The 20804-nt window shown below is 40.4% G+C and overlaps 1 protein-coding gene across 6 annotated transcripts in view; it reads right to left on the bottom strand.

Moving 5' to 3' along the window:
• Positions 1-15544: 15544 nt before the first annotated feature.
• RFX3 (regulatory factor X3) overlaps positions 15545-20804 on the bottom strand; it is a 111030-nt gene continuing 105770 nt past the window's right edge. For 4 of the 6 annotated variants that reach the window (XM_080987804.1, XM_080987801.1, XM_080987806.1 and 1 more), the window contains 4 exons: positions 20142-20350; positions 18339-18492; positions 16747-16789; positions 15545-15843 (listed from right to left, as the gene is read on the bottom strand). In XM_080987804.1, the coding sequence (XP_080843930.1) occupies positions 15572-15843; positions 16747-16789; positions 18339-18492; positions 20142-20350 (678 nt within the window). In that variant the 3' untranslated portion in view covers positions 15545-15571. The remainder of the gene's footprint in view (positions 15844-16746; positions 16790-18338; positions 18493-20141; positions 20351-20804) is intronic. The other 2 variants (XM_080987805.1, XM_080987803.1) reach the window with 1 other exon arrangement.

Genomic DNA, 20804 nt, shown 5'->3' with positions numbered 1-20804 from the left:
CTAGTCCGTGACCAGAAGGAGCAGGAGTATCAGGAAGAGTGGATTAAATTTAATGATTACTTAGTTAAATATGTCAAGTTAAATTAACTGAAAACAGCTTGCAGACACTTAATTGGCTTAGGATTTTATTTATGTTAAGTGTTGAATTAATATGTTTAATTTCATAATGTGAAGATCTAAGGATGTTAATGTTTAAGTTAAATTTTATAAGAACTGTGATTTGGAAAACCGTTAAAAGGATATGCAATGAAATTCAACCAAGGGGAAGTCACTTAACAATGTTAACAAGTGTAATTTTCAATAAGGCTATCATTTACGGTATGTTTGTTTGTCTTATGTGTTTGTTTGTTTATAATGTTGTGAAAACCCCCCCAAAAAAAAATTGGGGGGGGGAAAGGAGAGAAATGAGGCCGGGGGCTAAGCAGGGTTTGCCCCTGGCTGGGGGCCCTTGGGACCAGGAGGGCTCATCCCCAACCCCCACTGGACGCTCCTGCTCTTCCACCCCCGAGGCAGCTCCAATGCAAAAGACACCTTTGATTTGTTGGCATGTCTCCTACCTTGTTGGGGAGGCCCGGTGCAGGCTGCAATGCAGAAGAAAGCAGGAGAGGAGCAACAGAAACCAGAATTAAAATAAATACATAAAGCATTCCATCAATTCTGCAAAGCAAACAGAGTGAGTGTTCCAGGTCTGCCTCGGGTTTCATTTTGCCTCTGATAACTTAAAGGTAAAGGTAAAGGGACCCCTGACCGTTAGGTCCAGTTGTGGCCAACTCTGGGGTTGCCGCGCTCATCTCGCTTTATTGGCCAAGGGAGCCGGCGTACAGCTTCCGGGTCATGTGGCCAGCATGACTAAGCCGCTTCTGGTGAACCAGAGCAGCGCACGGAAACGCCGTTTACCTTCCCGCTGGAGCGGTACCTATTTATCTACTTGCACTTGGACGTGCTTTCGAACTGCTAGGTTGGCAGGAGCAGGGACCAAGCAACGGGAGCTCACCCCGTCGCAGGGATTCGAACCGCTGACCTTCTGATCCAATTTTTTAAGACTTCAAATAAAACAAATAAATTCTTGGTTTAAATTGGTGAGTTTTATTTTCTAGTGCTTGGGTGCTTGGCAATCTCTTTTAGACCATTTCCCTTAAACAGTCTGTATGAAAATAATTGCCCAGGAGATGTCACTGTTAAGGTGTTTTCATCTAGTAGCTTGAAAAAAAGAACTAACAACAAAATCTGTTAAGTGAAGCGTTCTAGAAGTGGTTAGTTATCTTTCAGGCCAGAAGGGGCACTGACATTATTAAAACCCACACTGGAAAAACCTACAGTGCAAAACAGCCCTAATTAGTGACTATCTAGGGAGCATCTTGCTATTAAAGTATTATGACGGTAATTTTGGGTCCTAGTCTTCTTGAGAGCAAGGGTATACCCTCATAAAAAAATGCTCAGGGTATTCTTTCCATGCATAATATGAAATGCTGTAAGAAAAACATACAAAATCTGCATTTGTAAATTAACATGGAAGCATCAGCCGGCTATGCTGTATTAAATAGCAAGTAAAAAAATATATATTCATGTGTTATGCAGCTAATAGTAATTGGAAATAGTGAAATGAAAAATGAACAAGTACTTGTGCTTGACTAACTGCTGTTAGTCAAGCAGTTTTCTACTGAGAAACTGCCTACCCAAGGGCAATGCCTCTTAATGCTGTTTGGAGAAGTTTTTGGCTTCTGCTGACTGGTGCAGTGCGATTCCTGCATTTCAGGCAACTGCACACGGACATCTCCCCTGGAAGGCCTTGCAGGCACAACCAGAATGAGAAGGGAAGCTGCCCTAGCATGGAGGGACTGTATAATCAGTTTGCCTTTTTCACACCATGCACTGATAAAGCAGATCATTGTGCTCCAGTCCTTGTCTCACCAGCCTCCTGGGCTCTCCTGAAATGCAGGAGCTGCAGTTCTGTGCGGTGGAATTTTTCATAGGGAAAGTTAGGGCCAGAGGTGGCAGCTTGTGAGAGTGATGAGGGGGATGCATGTGAGGACTCATGTGCCTTTTAAATATGAATTATTTATTCATTTATTTATTTCCATACCTCCCTTCAGATGTCAGGGAGATAAAGAATTACACAACTTTTAGAAGACATCTGAAGGTAGCCCTGTATTGGGAGGTTTTTACCACTCAATGTTTTTTTATGATGTTTTTAGATATGCTGTAAGCCACCCAGATGGGATGCGGGTGGCGCTGTGGGTTAAACCACAGAGCCTAGGACATGCCGATCAGAAGGTCGGTGGTTCGAATCCCCGCGACGGGGTGAGCTCCCGTTGTTTGGTCCCAGCTCCTGCCAACCTAGCAGTTCAAAAGCACGTCAAAGTGCAAGTAGATAAATAGGTACCGCTCCGGCGGGAAGGTAAACAGCGTTTCCATGCGCTGCTCTGGTTCGCCAGAAGTGGCTTAGTCATGCTGGCCACATGACCCAGAAGCTGTACACCGGCTCCCTCAGCCAGTAAACGAGATGAGCGCCGCAACCGCAGAGTCGTCCGCGACTGGACCTAATGGTCAGGGGTCCCTTTACCTTTTACAAGCCACCCTGAGTGCCTGGGGAAACCCAGCCAGATGGGCGGGGTATAATAATAATAATAATAATAATAATAATAATAATAATAATACCGCTGGGTTAAAAAAGCACACCTCCAAGCAGTTTACAAAAAGAATCTGGAAAAATCCACAACACTGTAAAGCATACAAAAAGTTAAAATACCAAAACAGATTAAAATTCACAGCAGCATTTCTAAGCATCTCAGCTATGAGCCAAGTTCCATGCTTGAAAATGCTCAATAGTTTATTCTCACTTGTCCATGAGAACAAAGAACTGAATGGTGATAAGTACACAACTGTAATTTTCTTCAAGGACATCATCGTGTCACGATGACATGAATCAGGACGGCCACCCTTTTTCCCCAGCAGCTAAGCACCGCTCTATTCTGCTGCTGCTGCTGCAGGAGTTTCTATCGCAGCCTTTGCACACAGGAGAGTCCAGTTCATTTTCCAGCCTCTCCAAGGAGGGCTGCCGATGTCTCCCTGCCTGAATCCATGGAATGCCGCTGCCAGTCCGTGCAGGAACTACTGAGCTCCATGGACCAATGGTCTGACTCAGCAGAGGGAGGGCAGAAAGGGGGCTGTGCCACGGGGCCATCCAGGCACCCGGCTGCCAGGGATTTGCTCACTTCAGTGGTACTAAACTGGGTTAAACCCAAGCACTCTGGCTGCAGTTATTTCCATTTATTAAAATTCATGGCCCGACTGTGTAGATCTATATCTTCTGTTAACATTTTACAAAAGACCTATTTATTCATCTTTCATAGTCTTAGGAATTTATTAGTTAGAAGTTCCAAAAGCTTAAATTTAATAGGCAGTAGTGCAGACTGTGTGACTGAACTTTCAGTTGTGGCTTTAATCCATGCGGATCAAGAATACATGTCAGATATTCCTATTAACAAGTGTTTTGCTTCTTCAAAAGACCTTGCAACTCCATAGTGCTACTCGGTTTTCAAATGTTTCATAACAATGAATAAGGCGCTGACACTGCACGCCCAAGAAAAGGATTGCTCTGTTATTTTGCTGTGATCCAGTTAGCATTTAGATTACTTGTAGGAGTTCAGAACAAGATATTATGGCACTTTCCCAATTTTCTACAGTGTCGGAGATAAACTGCTGAAAAGTGGCAAAGTAAAACATAATCCTACAGAGCACATACAAAAGAATATTGGATTAACATTAGATGCATGAATTAATGTTAGAAACTAAATATTTGCACTAGCGAGGGAGCGGTTGGACCTTTGGATGAGGAAAAGGAGATTGCAGAGAAGCTGCATGAATTCTCTGCATATGTCTTTGCAGCAGCAGATGTGGCGCTTTCATGGGAAGGGAATCTGAGGAACTGAGACACAGAACAATTGAATGGAGATACTAGGTCAAGTTCTAGGCCTCCCTGACAAATTAAAAACTGACAAATCACTGCATTTCTGTTCTTATCTACAAACACATGATATCATCTTTCTTCAAGAAACCTGGGCAAAAGAGGGCACTATGGTTGAATTACAGGGTTTTACAAATTACACTCAACCAGCTCTTAAAACTGTAAAGTATGGAAGGCCTAGTGGGGGGCTGGCGGTGCTGGTGTCAACCTCTCTTAATGTATCAATTCAACAGTGTCCCTCGTTGACCACCCCTAATTTTTTAGTGTTGTCCCTTTCTGATAGTCTCCTGAGAAATACTTATTGCATATGCGTGTATATACCTCCAGTAAAGTCTTGTGGGGAACTGAGATCATATTGGGATAAACTTGACCAACTACTCGAAAGTATAGACTCTCTGTCACCTAACCCTCGGTTTATCTTGGGAGGTGACTTCAATGCCCGGATCAGCCTTGTTTCCCCACAAAATACAATATTATCTGGTCTAAACTTGGAGGACGAACCTGAAATCTGTCAGAGGGCAGCAATGGACACCACCCCTAATCGCGCTGGGAAACATCTTTGTGAACTTATAATAAAGCATAACCTTTTGTTATGCAATGGGCACGGTCAAGGGGATCAAGAGGGTTATTTTACTTTTATCTCCCCCAGAGGATTTACTAGCACCATAGATTATATCCTAACATCTAATAATGTGCCAGTTAACCGAGATACCTTCAGGATAATTCCCAGAGCTGAAAGTGACCACTTTCCACTTGAGTTATCTCTGACATTATTCTTTTCTCCTGCCTTTCCTAAATTATTGGATGAAACAGAATATCTGATACTTGGAAATAGAAGGTTAAAATGGAATGCACAGGCCCAAGAAAAAATTATTCAGATCCTGGATTCCCATGAATTTGCTCTATTAAAGGGGGAAATGTTGTTAGAAACAGGAAACGTAATTGGACTTTATGAGAACATAATCAACCGAATGCGCCCACTGATGACCACAGCTAGTGTGATAAAAAACAAAAAGTTTAAGAGACAGACTTGGTTTGATAAGGAATGTCAGAACAGCAAAAAAATGCCTAGCTAGGGTACTTAGAAAATTGAAGTTAAAACAGGATAAGCACAATCTTGCCCTACAAGCTGAGGTAGCCCAGTTACGAAACAACTATAAATTATTACTTAAAAGCAAGAAACAAATATATTATGAACAACAGTGGAAATAATTGGGAGATGCAGCACTTCAGAAGGACTCACGGAAATTTTGGCATCTGGTTGCCCAAGGCACCAATGGGCTGGGCTACTCGTTAGAAGCATCTGTCCAAGGAAAGGATTGGGTGACATATTTTACAGAAATATATCGCCCCTGTCCTGACCTACCCCCACAAGTTTACTATACTCAGTTATCAGAACTGCCAGAATGGCCAGACGTCACGCCCAATCAGATTAAGAGGCTAATCGCAAGCCAACTAGCTAATAAAGCTCCAGGAGAAGACATGATCCCAATGGAGATCTATAAGATAAGACCTGATTTCTGGTCACCCATTTTTGCAAAATTGTTTTCATACATTAACAGCTCAGGTCATATACCTGAAGGGTGGAAGTTGAGTATAATTGCCCCAATATATAAAAAGGGCGATAAGAAAAACCCTGCCAATTATAGACCCATTAGTTTGTTAGATGTAGCCTCCAAACTATATGCCAGGCTCCTTCTTGGGAGACTAGAAGAATGGGCAGATACAAATAAGGTGATATCTGAAGTCCAGGCAGGTTTCCAAAGAGGGAAATCCACATTGGACCAGTGCTTTGTGCTGAACTTTCTGCTATGTAAATACATCCATAATTTGAAGCAAAAATTATATGTTGCTTTTATCGATCTAAAGTCAGCTTTTGATATGGTCCCAAGACACGCATTGTGGCAAAAATTGGAAAAGACAAATATAGACCTCTGTCTATTATTTCTCATCAAAACATTATATACTGACACATCAATACAAGTAAAGGTGGATCTGGCTGGCCATCTCACCACTAGAATTAAGACCACTACTGGAGTCAAACAGGGATGCATTTTGGCACCTTTCCTGTTCAATTTTTATATTAATGACATGGTTAAAGAACTGGAGGGCCTACAGTTTGCCCCTGTTACAATTCTCGACCAAAAACTCTCAGTTTTAATGTATGCTGATGACCTAGTACTTGTATCTAGAACCCAGGTGGGCCTGAGACGGCTGCTTGCAAAATTAAGTTCATATTGCACGAGGAATGCTTTATCTATAAACTATGATAAGACAAATCACTGGGGCTGGGATGTCATCCACCCTTAACAACTCAAATGTAAAATTTGTGATCTAACAAAAACATGTCTCCAAGATCAGCCTCTGTACCTGAGGACTGGTATGAATGTAATACCAATATTTTAAAAAGCAATCCAGGAGGAATTTGGGGAATTATATACCTGCTAGTTTAATGCCTATTCTGGGAAAACTAGTGTTAAAAGTAGAATTACCAAGCATACAGAAGAACAAGTTTTGATGAAGAGGAACTAGCATGACCCACCCCCAATGGTCTATTTAATGTTTGTTTTAAATTTATTTTTGCTTTTAACTTTCCTTTATTATTATTTTTTTAACTTAACTTGTTTTAAACTTTTTTGATTCCGAAGTTTAGTTTTAGGTTTTTATATTGTTATAAACCATTGTGATGCCGTACCCCTCTATAAAAATGGAAACATTTGAAATATATTTGTAACAAGAAAACAAATTTATTGATTTTAAAAGACAAGACACAATTTTGTTTTGAAAAACACAAGAAAGCTAGCCTGAGTTCAAGTCTGAAATATTCAGAAAAATCCTACTATCTTTAGTATGTTCCAGTCATTTGTTTAAACAACACACTAAAAGTTAATATATATTTTTATAATTATAAAAGTTCCCCAGTTATTGTACAGTACACAATACAAATTGCCCACAAACTATTATTTAGCTCCTGCCAATTTTGAGAGGACATGATATACTAAAAGATTTAGCATTTTCACAAAAATCACATCAGGAAATACGTATTTACAAAATCAAATACATTATACAAAACCCATCACGTTATTCTGTAAAGATGTTTTCTTTAAATAATTAAAAAGTATATTCAACTGTAATCCAAAAACTGGAAAAGAACATTACATTATCTCACACATACAATCTACAAAAAGTTGCTTACCTCATTTACATTATATATTCAGTCAATTTTGAAAATAAAAAGATCCAATATGCTCTATGAGTGTTTCCTGCATTTCTGTGCTTGTGGGACTGAAAAGCATGACCTGCCACTTACTAAGTGAAATTTAAATGATGGCACGTAATGAAGAACAAAAACAAATTGTAAAATAAAACAATGAAATAACTTATATCAAAGGTAAGAAAGCCCTGAGTGATAGTAGAGTTAGCAATGGTAAGAACTAAATTTAACCGCATTAAACAGGCACAAATTCCCCAAGTTTTTAAGAAGGCACACAAATGTTTGTTTTGTTTTTTTACAGCCTCACTAGCTATTATTAAAAAAGTCAAATTTCAAATGGGAAAATTAAGTTATAAAAGGAGAAACCTGCTTTGGTTAGACTTTTGTTTTTGATAACTGTAGGTTGAAAATTATTTGGTTACTTTGAAACTGTAATTAAGATTTAAAATGTAAGGGTATAATTCCCTAAACTACCTGGGACTGTACTTCTTGTGCAAGAAATCCATATCAGAATTTCAATAGGCTGTTTTTGAAAGTTGCCCTGAGGCTGCAGAGCCAAAGGCAGAACTCCAGGATCTCTGAAATTGGCCAGGGGGGCAAGGGGGAACTTGGGGGCCAAAGGAAGACCGGCCTGGCCCCTCCACTGGTCCAGGAAGAAGGCGGCTTCCCTCGCTGGCTGCCCTGCGACGGGCAGAACCAATCAAAGAAGAGCCACAGCAGAACAGAAAGATCGCTTCCCTTGCATGTCATGTCTTTTTAGTTCATAAGTCTGATTACAGGGCCTGAATCTCACTTTTATTGATGTGAGATGCTTAGGGAGATAGGAATGTAGTAATGAAATAACACAGAAGTACTAAATAGGGTTCTTCTTTATAACCAGTATTATACTGGATTCCATACTTCCTATGCTGTTTTGCAATAATACATATATCCTTATGTGGACAACCCACTCAAGCCATGTATCTTGTTAAAATTTCAATTTAGTAAATGAAATAATTCCTATTTATATAGTACTTGCATGCATGCTGAAGATTTGTCTCTTACCTGGCCACGAAAGGTGACTGGTCATTGCAAAAGTGTCGCACAACCAAGTGCAAAGGACCACACACTTGTCTTGCTCGACAGTTTTGCTTCCCTCTCAATCGCAACCTGTTGCCCCATCCCGTTCTCACTGCAGTTAAACCAGATCTCCCTGATTTCCGCTAAGTCTAGGTACAGAAGGCACAATCCACAAGGCATTGCTGCTGGGCAATTTCAACTCGTTTCCTATGTGATTTGTATGGAAGGCTGCCCAGCATCAGTGCTTGGTGAAATGTACAGAGATGAGGCTTAGTGGGATGATGGTTTGCATTCAATGGGTATTCTGGTGTATTTCATTTTACATAATCAACTGAACTGAGCATTCTTACCAAATATTACTCAGGGCTTCATATATATATGAAAAGAAAAAGAAGGGAGGGAACGAAAAAAAGAGGAGAGAAAAATCATTTAAAAAAACAACCACAAATTGTTTTGAAATCAAGGCATGTTACTTCAATCAAAAGACCCCAGGCAGTCACTTTGTAAGTGGCTTTAACTATTAAGTAAAATTGGTAACGTAAACTCAGTTCTACTGGCACATAAAATCACTAGCAGCAATGATCAAGGCATGCAAACTGAGAAGCATTTACAGTAAAATTATTATGAATAATAAATTCATAAACCCTTTGAGTATTGCATTCATTTTTAATTATACATTAATTTGAATAGCTTGTCAGAATAAGGGAAGGCTGGTTAGAGGCTTGTGTTAGAGAACCGTAGCGCTCCCAAGTCCCTTCCAGAATAACCACAGCTTCAGTGCAAACTGCTTTATTAGTGATGATGCATTGAACCAATGGACAAGAATCTTGCAGAACTCTATCGAGAGCAGGCCAGCGCTCCTGGAGACTCTCCAAGAGAAAGGCAGCTCACCAGACACCTACTGGGAGCTGCTGGGCGCTCCGCACCCTAGTGACTGGGGCAGGGCCAGTCCAGCAGCAATAAGGGGAGGTTGGTGGAGCCTCAGCTACAACAGGATTCGTAACTTGGGGGGTCACAGGCCAGATTTAGAGACTGGGCTGGTTTGGCAAATGCGACTACGTAAAAAAAACCATCTACTGCTCTATCGCCCACAGCCTATTTTTATCTGCACAATGTCTGAAGTTTGGAATTCCTTAGAAATATGCCACTCTGCATTCAGTAACAAACCGACTTGGAAATGGGGAGAATCAAGGCTTCAGCTCAACAAAACTACATGCCTAGCGGGAAAACTGTGTGAGCAGCCAAAGGCTTCTCTGAGCACCACAAGAGCTCACCATGTGGGAGAGGAAAGCCATTTCCACTCTCAAAATGCAGCCTGCCTTCAGCTGAATAATGGTTGCAAAACAAAATCCAAAGATACCTGTAATTCCACCCAGTTCTCTCCCAGGAACACCTGTAGAGGCTCCTTGGACTGTAGTCACAGCAATACCCTGGGGGAGACCGTCTACAGCACAGCCGTCTCAACTGTGGCCCTCCATATTTCGATGGACAATGACTCCCCTAATGGCTGGGGCTGATAGGACTTGGGTCCCAACATCTGGAGGGTCATGGGCCAGCCCCCCTGGTTTATAGGATGGGGGCATGTGTAACTGAACCGCAAATGTCTTATAAAATTCAGGTCTCTGAGATACATTTCCTATTTACACATGCTCATATACTAGCCTAGCAAGATTTCCCCACTACAGTGGTACCTCGGGTTAAGAACTTAATTTGTTCTGGAGGTCTGTTCTTAACCTGAAACTGTTCTTAACCTGAAGCACCACTTTAGCTAATGGGGCCTCCTGATGCCGCCACACCGCCGGAGCATGATTTCTGTTCTCATCCTGAAGCAAAGTTCTTAACCCGAGGTAATATTTCTGGGTTAGTGGAGTCTGCAACCTGAAGCGTCTGTAACCCGAGGTACCACTGTATTCTCAAATAAAGTTATTTTCTTGTTAAGTATCTAATTTTAAGACCATATAGGTACTTTTCAATTCATGTTTCTTGGATCAAATAATTTCCCCCTAAACTAGTAGCAATATTACGTTTGCTGTAGGCAGTAAATAGCATAAATGCTAGTTTGCTGCAGGCAGTATTCTAAATGTATTCAGCAGAGATGTCCTCCTCAAATTCAAGTATTGAAATTGTGAAGAACATTTACAATGCATCCAGATCTTTGATGCTTAAAATGTCTAATAGGGAAGGGCCATAACTCAGTGGCAGGGCATGTGCTTTGCATGCAGAAGTTGTCTGTTTCAATCCCTGACATATCCAGGCAGGGCTGGGAATGTTCCCTGCCCCAAACCCTGGAGAGCTGCTGGGTAGACCAGTGTTCATCAACTTCAGGTCCCCAGATGTTGTTAGACTACAACTCCCATCATCCCTGACCACAGGCAAAGCTGGCTGAGGATGATGAGAGTTGTGGTCCAGCAACAGACCAAGGTTGAAGAACCCTGGGACAGACAATTCTGAGCTCGGTGTACCCCTGGTCTGACTTTGTATAAGGCAACTTCCAATGTTCCTATGACACACCTATTTAAGTGCAAACCAGGGTTGGAGCCTAACTTAATCATACTTTAAGCAGACCTATTGAAATCAAGTCCCACAAACTTCCCTGGGCTGACTTGAAGAATGACTATGGCTAGATTCAACCCTATGCATGACAAAATTTAAAATAAAAATATCCACCCCCCCAAAAGGTAATTGCTTCAGTAGGATTTAGGGAGCATTCAGAGTTCTCTGAAGTAGGGCACAACTCCTTAGATTTTCTTAGAGTTCTTGGGACCTGTTCCCCTGCAAAACTGTGCACATGGTGTTCATTATCTCAGATAGTGGTTAGGGCTGGGGCCACGGCACTCCTCCTCTTGCCAGTGGTCTCTGAAATATTTGTACCAATCACATTAGCTTACAATGCTCAAAGGGTTAATGCAAGGCGTTACCATCAAAATAATTTCCTATCACTAGAACTAAGCACTGCATTTATGCTTCTATTCCAGTTTTCTTCAGTCACCAAACAACCTTGCAACAGTACTAACATTCCCCTTCCTCTTAACTCATTTTAACCATATAGATAAAAGAGACTGACCTGTAATGCAGGAATAAGGACCCAATTTTCACGTAGGGATACTACTCTCACCAATCAGTGTTACATATTCCGAAATTAGTGTTATATGAAAGTTAAAAAAAAATTCCTATAGGTATTCCTTATATAAAATTATTCCATTATTGAAACAAGGTTGCAATTAAAAGTCAAACTTATGTATTTCCTTGCTGATTTGTCTTGAGAAAACTATGCAGTTATTTAATGTTTTACTGAAAATAATTTGAGAGAAGTGTTTCTGATGCTTAAAAATACCTCGTTTTAAATTAAAGAAATTGTATGTAGATCTGTACATTCCTGAATGACGGTACCATTAGTACAAGTCCTGTTTAAATTATCACCACGCACGGTGAACCAAATGTGGTAACATTGCACATTGGTAACTTTTTAAAAGGTGATCCATTTCTAAAGTAGTGTCGTAATTCCAAGTTGTAATACAAAAATAAGCACAAAGCAAATAATTTCGACAAGACAGTACAAACATTTGTAAGTTTAAAGTGACAGCACCAACTATTTTGCATTCCTGAAGAGCTTATGAAAACTGGGCCTGGCCTCTGAGTAGGAAGTTTCCAGAGTAGCATCTACATTGATCACTGCATTACTTCTACAAGAGCCAAAAAGTCCTATTTTTAAAACTTATTATTCCTTAAACCAACTTTTAAAGACAGGAGCCACACAAATCCTATGAGTCTATTCTCCTGCAATGCCATCAAGAGTTAGTAATGTCCAGTTCTTTTTTTCTAAAAAAAAATGTTTAGGGGTACTCTCATTTTCCTATTGAAATAGTGCCCCTCAATGAGGCCAAAGTTAGATTCACAAAATATTGAGGGGTATGCGTACGCCTGCGTCCCCCCAGAAAAAAAGTACTGGTAATGTCAGTGCTAAGACATAATATTAATATTTATGTTGTGAATGATGGTTAAATTGTGATTATTTTGTTTAAATTCATCTCCAAGATTCAAAGCCCTCTATGGGTCTGAGGTTTCCTCCCCAAAGCAAGTTGGGGGGATCCTGGGGCAACAGAATCTAAGGTCCAAAGGATCTAGGGTGGGAAGAGGGACTTGGGGGAGCCCTCTGGGTTAGGGGCACAGATGCACTTGGGCACATGCAGGGGAGTCTGGGAATCCCAGCCACATTTTGCAAGGAATGCTGAAAGGATATAGGCACAAAGAGTGGAGTGTCAGAAAGCTCCCTTGATGTGGCTTCGTGATTACGCGGAAGGGTCTGTGGGGACAATGCAGGGCAGAGGACTCACCAGATTTGTGAGACCAAAAAATAGAAAAGCAGAAATGATCAACTGCCACTAAATTAAGTGATAAAAATACGCACATTTGGATTGATCAAAACTAGTATTCCATTTTTTAAAAATATTAACTTATCAGAGCATTTTTGGATGAATCTGGGGCAATGTGTGGCTGCAGAGATCCATCTTATTTACCTGGTTCCATTACAGACTAGAATGTCACCTTTTAATCAGAAAACTTGACATAAGATAAAATTATATATTGATCTTTTTGGCACCTTGAATACAGTGATCAACTAAGGTGGGAAGGCGAAAAGAGTTGACTTACAGAGGATTTACAAGGCCTGTCTCTCTCAGAAAACTAAATTTGCATCTTTGTCATTTCGCTGCATGAACAAAATTCAACAATAATGAAAAGGACAATGATTAGAAAACATACAAGTTTGCCATCTCAAAGGATTATTATCAGTAAATAAATCTAATCTCCTTACTAGAGCCTTAAAAAACTATGCTGAAAAGTGTTTCTTTGTTTTTACATTTAATTTCACTGTATTTAAGTGTAAACATTTCATAATGCACAATGAGAGGGAGTAAGTATCACAGCTTAGATTTCTTTAAAAAATGGTGAGGGGTACAGACGTGATGGATTTTGAGCGGGGGATGGGGACACATTTAAATAACAGAGGAAACAGAATGATCATGGAATCATATCAGCATAAGTTAAACAATGTGGCAGGAATGACCAGGCACAAGATCTTGCCTGGCCGCTCTGCCAGTGGGCCTCCAATTCTGCAACTTTAAGAAAATTCATAAAGCTTGGTTTAGAAGTATAAATGTTTAAATTAAAAAATTAGTAAATCTTTAGAAATTCTTGAAACATGAAAAACCTAGGATCAAACTTGTGTGCTATAAATATACCAACAATTTCTCCTTGCTGTTCAAGCATATGGTGACTCTAACCTTAAATATCGTCTTTCAGACAAATGACAAACAAGGCTCTGAATATTTGACATGGGCCTCGCGCTATAGAGTCTGTGAATTTTCTTTGTGCTTTCCTTCATTTTTGGTTTGTTTTGATCAAACTAAGGAAATTCAGGTATATTTTCAACCAATGACATGTTTAATCCATTATACTTGTAACAGGTCATTAGACAAAAGCAAAACAAAAAACCCCCACATATAGTATGATTTAACCAGTAAATGAAACAGCAGACTGACCCCCCACATGTGCACAAATTGTAACTATATGCTGCTTTAAAAAGTTTTGCTTACTTTACTTTTTAAAAATTAAAAGTAGATAAGGGTTTAGAAATATATATAAATTCTTGTTTGGAAATTGGCTAACCTATTTTGTTGACCTTTGACATTGTTAAAGCTAGTTTTGTTTTTCATACACTCCCCTCCCCACCAAGAAAATCTGATTAGTAATAAAGTGAAATTCAGCTATAAAGAAGAAATATGCCGTCACTCTAAGCGGGATATTGTATCTAATAAATAAATAAAGAAAATCTTGATTTTTGAAAACTATGTAACCTGCCCTTCTATTGTTTGGGGACTTGGGGGAGGAGGGGAGAAAGAAAGAAGACAGGCACACTTTGCTGAATCAATGCAAGAGTTATTAACAAGAAAATCTTAGCTTCAGTTCTGTTTAAGGCACCATGTAATAGCCGAGGTACAATGATCCCTGATGTACATTCTTAAATGGCAATGGTCCGTCTAGCCACCTATTCAAATTCTACGCAATTGGGAAATAAGTACAAGTGACATGTGCCAGTTTCACTGCCTTTTAAACATTTTTGTATAAAATGAAATCCACTTAAGAACCAGGAATTATTTTGAGCAAAGTTACAATGCAGGTTGCTACATTCCTTGCATCCTATAAACTATCTTTAACAAGAGCAGCAGATTCAACTATCACGGGGAAAAGGACATGGAATAAAAAAAGTCATCTGAAAGGAATGGTTTCCTGCATGTCCAGTTCAGCATAAGTAGTACGTACACTTAAAAAATAATAATCGAGATGCTTTTCTTTTCTTTTTCTAGCTTCAGTCTCTAGCATCAACAGTCCCACTGAAGAGCAGAAAGCATCTGGGTGGTGGTCCCCTGTGTATACGAGGCGCATCATCCCCCCAGGACAGGCTCCAAATCTGGTGCAAGCTCAACTGAAGCCAGCGGAGGTTGCACAGAGTCGGCCGCTTGGGCAGACGGCACCTGAAATCAGTAGTCTTAAAAGAGAGGAGTTGGTACGCAAATAACTGATTCTTTTTTGAAAAGGAAGCTTGCATTGTCTGTAATGGTGTCCTGTGTACATGAATTAAGTACACATTATTACCACATGTGATCAGAGCTCTCATTTATCCTGCAACCGTGAGAATCGCTCTTCCTCTGAGAAAGACGACAGTCTATGTTCTCTAGCGTCATAATAAAATTTCCAATATAACCCCTGAACACTCTGAAATGTATCAAAATAGCATCTTCCAGTTCTGTCCAATGAAAGCTGCCTTTCCTATAACAAGTTTAATGCAGCTGCTATCAAATGAGCAGGCCTCCAGTGTAAATCAAAGAGGAAAATTCTTGATATTTCAGAGTGCAATTAATTAAAACCCTATTTATACGAAATCACCATGACTAACAGTTAACATTAAAATATTTTGTAAAAACTATGAAAAATTAAATTACTTTTAATTATAAAGAGGACAAAAACATTAACATTAAGCTTCTCAAAAACGCTTCTTGACTCTTGAAACTAAGAAAACTCTTTATATTAAGCGGCCAGTGTAAAATGATTGTATTTACCAATTTTTTTTTTCTTTTCCCAAAAGAGACCTGGAGAAATACATACACTCATTTCATTTCACAACTCCAGTAAAAGTAATGTTCAAGCACAGATAAAATTTGACAACAGTCGACCTTCAGACTTCTTTTTTTTGCATCCCTCCCCTCCCCCATGATAAGCCCAACATCAACAGGGCTAATATAATCTGGAAAAAAAAAGAGCTTTAATATCTGTTAGACTGCAGTATACGTGTTTCCAGTGGCACTGCATTGTCTGATCGTTTGCGTGGCTGTCACAATGTGCTCGTTGTGCAGTGGGCTCAGCAGGCTCTGCTGAACTCCGCTCTCCAGGACGGGTTGCAGGCAGCCCACCTGGAAGGCCTGGCTCAGGTCACTCTTCTCTCTCTTGGCTTGCGGCTCTCCGGAGTCATCCAGCTCTTCGTCCATTTCACTTTCCACTTCACTACCTTCATCTGCACAAATAAAACCACCATGAATCCTGCAATCTGAAAGAGCCAGATGATTGGGAGATGGAATTGTTTAGCAACCCAACCATTTCCCTAAGTATCAACTGTTCCCAGTTTGGGACCCCGGCAAAGAATAACGAGGCAAACTTGCAGGTGCATCTGGGTACCCAGTTAGTCAAATAATTCATTATTTCCTAAATTTGCAGGTGCAGGTTGAATTATTCCTGCATTGCAGGGGGTTGGACTAGGTGACTCTCCAGGCCCCTCCCAACTCGACAAGTCTATGATTCTGTTATTCTACTTTCAGTCATCCTACTGCGGTTTCTGTCCGTGTTTCATGGTAATCAAGATTTCCTATAATCTACATGCCTATTATACTTCCGGTTTCAGAACTATATTATCTCAGTGTATACCGATCTCTCATTCTCATAACCTCTGACCAGGGTTTAAACTGGTTTAAACAGGGTTCAGCATTGTGTCATACTGGTTTCATTAAGCCTGATTTGTCCATTATTCTGGAGCAGTTTTAAATATTACACGGTACACACGTTTCACAACTTCACCTGTTCCTGGATCCAGTGGTGCTTTGTATGATCAGAAGGTACTGCTGGTACTCCCCTGAGAGGTGTTTCTAAGGGGACGCTAGAACACTACCAGTTTGCTATTTCTGCCTTTCAAACAAGGCAAGAATAACGATATCCCACTTGGTGGGGTTCTAGTCTCCAATGGAGAAATGCATTTCTGTTCATGCAAGATGTCCCACCCCCACCCCCCGCAATCCTGTTGATTTCCAGAGGGTTCTCTGATCCTCCAAATGGATTTTTGGAGAGGAAAGAGAGCTGTAGCAGGGAGGTGAGATTAAGAAAGCACCACTGCGCAAGCCAAATTCTACTTGCAATTCTCTGGATGCAACCCAAGATCTAGAACAAACTTCCTACTGACCTTTGTCCATATTTCCAGGAGAAACAGCATTTAAATCACCAAACTGCAGAGGAGGAAAGCATAACAAATAGATAGATAAATATTATTGTTAAAATTCCTATACTGCCCTTCACCCGAGCATTACAGCGCAGTTTACAATATAAAAACAAAACAATACATAATGCAGTAACAACAACAAAACCAATGTCCCACAGGCAAATTTAAAAGGCCATAGATTGTTTAAGAGGGTAAGAGGAATGTTTCTGCCTGGCGCCTAAAGATCTCTACTGAAGGCATCAGGCTAACGTCGCCAGGCAGAACATTCCACAAATGAGGAGCCACTGCGGAAAAGACCCCTTCTCGGGCTCCGATCCTCTGAACTTCTTGTGGAGAGGGCACATGAAGAAGGGCCTCGGAACACACACACACACACACACACACACACACACACACACACTGCATTATCTGAACATTTTCTCTTGCAGTCAAATCCTTTGACCCATCTAGACATCCCCCTGGCTCCACAGGAACAACACAAGCAGCGATTGACCCCTACGTTCAGATTTTGGGGCTTCATCCCTCAGTCCTCTGGGCTTCTCCAGGGTTCGAAGATGGTCAGGGATGGTAAGGAAATGTTTATACTAACACAAAGCACAAAGTCTTTTAATCTGACTCTGACTTATAAGAAGTATTTGAGACCAAGCGGGAGGAAAGAATGAGAAAGTGGATGACAGCATTCAAAAGGAAGCATTTGACAACAGAAAAGGCAACAACAATGGTTGTGACACTTGGTGAATGGAGGCAAGGCACACTCTTTGCCTACTTGGCACCTTTCCTCACAAGACACTCTTGCGGATTTTAGCCCAAGAAATAGAAATAATTATTGTGTGGTATACAAGACAAGCAAGAAGTTCCTTGGATAAGCTTTGATATGTCGAGAAAAGCCACAGTAAGCAAATAGGATGCAGGCATTCTATTTTAAGGCTTATTATTACTTTCAATTAAAAAGGCAGGCAGCACTTTTTCTCAAGTTCTCGTCATGCACAATTTTGATACAAAATCTCTGAGGGTGATTAGGAGTTAACTAAGAAGACCACTATTAGGAAGATAAGAAAGACCAATTTTGAGAGGAAAACAAGAACTTTCTTTACTCTAGGAAGAAGCAAAGGAAGGATGTGAATGATCTAACTTCATTCACTGATGTGCCATGCCAGGGTGACAGCACAAATTGTATTATTATTATTATGTGAATTTATATACCACCCTATACCCAGAGGTCTCAAATATGAATTTTGGATATTGGAAAATTATAGACTCAAAGAGCAAATTTTGAGGTTTGGTACTTAGGGAAAAACTCAGCATGAACAGATACATTCTGACAAACTAGAATGAGCAATTCAGCATGGTTTCAGGAACTAAGGTATTAGATACTACAACTGAAAATTGGATTTTACATCTGTCACACCCAAATCTTACATAAAGAGATTTCAGTCCAACAATTATCCCATGTACTCCCCACAAGATGCATTTATTTCTTAACTAAATACACTTTAGAGAAAATTATTTCTAATTCAATTTTATCAGCTGGAAAAGTGTTCTGGCTGTGGACTTACTTCTCCCATAACCGCAATAGGTGTCTCTCCTGTGGCTTGAGCAACACGATGTTCAACTAAGTAAAACATGTATTCGTCATACAATAGACGGATCAGATGAAAAGAACCAAAGCTAGCAGCACTGCGCAAGGTTAAATCTCGAATAACCATTGAGCTGTATAAAAATAAAAATGGGAAATATGATCATTCCATAATTACTTCAGAAACCTCTGACTTAATTTTCAAAGTTATCCAAAATAATTCTGAAAAATCAAACCACTTAGGAAAATATGCTTATTTACATTGCATTTAGAAAGTTCTATTAATGTGTAAATGGCTCAGTTGGGTTCTATTAATGTGTAAATGGCTCAGTTGGGAGTAACATTTTTGCTTCCTGATTTAAGCTAACCACAGTTTCTTGTTACACCCAAATTGGGAACTCTGGTTAACTTAAACTACAACAAACCATTCTTTGATCCCAGCGTGTGTTAATAAACCATAGTTTAAGCTAAAAACAGTCTGTCCTTTTTGGGCATTATAATAAACTGCAGTTAGGAAACAGATGGTTAAAGTTTCCTCGTTTTATCTGTGCTGGAGTGGAAGAGAGAAGGGCAAGGTGTGAACATGAGGCTTATTCGAATAATGATAAACTACAATTTGCTGTACTGTTATATCCATTTTCTTGGTCAAATTCAATTTTTGTTGTTATGACCATCATGGTCATTTCAAGCACCAGCAGAAAGAATTGTACATCCTATACACACTATATAGAATGTGCAGAAATACACGGTTAAAAAGCAGAGTTAACCAATGTATGCAGATATATCTTAAAATATAGACCAACACGAATCAGTTTCTGTATTACATTGCCGATCAAACTTTACAGTCCACCATAATATCTTTAATGAACATTCTTCTGTTTCTGGGCTGCAACTGCAAATCTTGCAACGTTGTCAGTCACAAACTTCTCCGTGCCAGACAATAACTATGCGATTTTCACTCAGTCGTCCACATTAGGCATCTCACACATTAATTCCAGAATATACTTAGTTCTCCGTTCAGGATACAGAGGGCAATATAGTACATAATGATAGAGGTCTTCTACTGCTTGTGTACAAAGCCAGAATTTCCCTGTAGCGTACCTTCCATTGTGTGGGTCAATATCACTTATCGTAGGCATATGGGTGAAATGATGCAGCAAATATATAGCCATGGCTTTGGTTACTCAGTGCTGTGCTTAGAAGCACCATGTATTACAACTCTGAATAGAGTCCCATGCCTAATATATGCAGCCTTTTTAACGGAAGCAACCTACAGCCAGCGTAGGCAACAGAAAGGCCCAGCCTGGAAAAATCACCCCGCAGAAAAGTCACCCTACACTGGCTGCCACAAACGGTAGAACTAGATTGACAATACCTATTCATTAACCACAAGGATCACATTACCTATATCAAAAATCGAGTTCTGATCTTAAGTATGAGGTTAATAATTATCTCAGCAATGATTGACTCATTTTGGGGACCCACAAAGACATCAGATAGCTCCAAGGAAGGAAGGTATAAAAGTTAGTAATACTTCAAAGTTATAATTCCCAAACACAACAAAACCTAAGTATATGTAACTGCACTTGCTCATGTTTCTCTCTTGTTACTCTCCTCCACCTCTGAAAAAACTTTTAGGTGGTAAGCGCCCTCAAACATTATTTTTTAGGTGGCGGCGGCATATATGGTAAATGCCACAAAGTTTACTTGTGTTGTTAGTAAGATAAGAGACTGTGTGCTTGGGACAGAGCACCAATTTTTCAAAGTCTCCTAAGGCACTGACCTGTAGAAAGACCACTTTAAGAGAAATTGCCGTGCTGCTTTAGGAAAACTCGGCCTTCCTTCGTACGGTTTCAGTGCTTGCATCATGACGTTGTCAAGCCAGGCCGCCCACTGCTCCAGAGTGCTCTGCTGCTGAAGAGTCATCTTGAAATCTGTTTCCAACCTCTGCACCATGTTGTCATCACACTGGCACACCCAGGAAGCCTGCTCCTGTCCCAGTACAAAAAAGGCACAAGAAGAATCCAGTTATGGGAACTTAGAGATGGCAGAGAAGAAAAGAAGCCCATGAGCACATCAAGGGACAGCAGGTTTGGTTTTTTAATCTGAGGGTTGGCAGCAGGCTCAGAGCTGCTGATTTGTCAGGGCTGTTCATCTCTCAGGGAAGGTTCTCAGCTTGCGCTTCCCCAGAACAAAGGGAGTCCGGAAGAGAGCGCTGCTGCTGGGACTGCTGCCACCACACTTGCTCTCCATTTCCAGCTTCAAGCACATAGACACAGCTCTGGCTGTGTCTGCAAACAGCAAACCACACAACCTCACAAGCAGGCGAGGAGGCAGAGGTGATAAACAGCAACAGCAGCAACAGCATCACTGCCGTGAAGCTAGAGAGAAGAGGATGGGAACCAAGGGTGGATGTGCAGTTGACAAGGCCAGGTTGGCGGCTGCA

The sequence above is a fragment of the Podarcis pityusensis genome, assembly GCF_964106645.2.
Source record: "Podarcis pityusensis genome assembly, chromosome: 17".
NCBI classification, from domain to species: domain Eukaryota; kingdom Metazoa; phylum Chordata; class Lepidosauria; order Squamata; family Lacertidae; genus Podarcis; species Podarcis pityusensis.
Note: the sequence above shows the minus strand (reverse complement) of the source record. Positions and strands in the feature narration are given on the sequence as shown.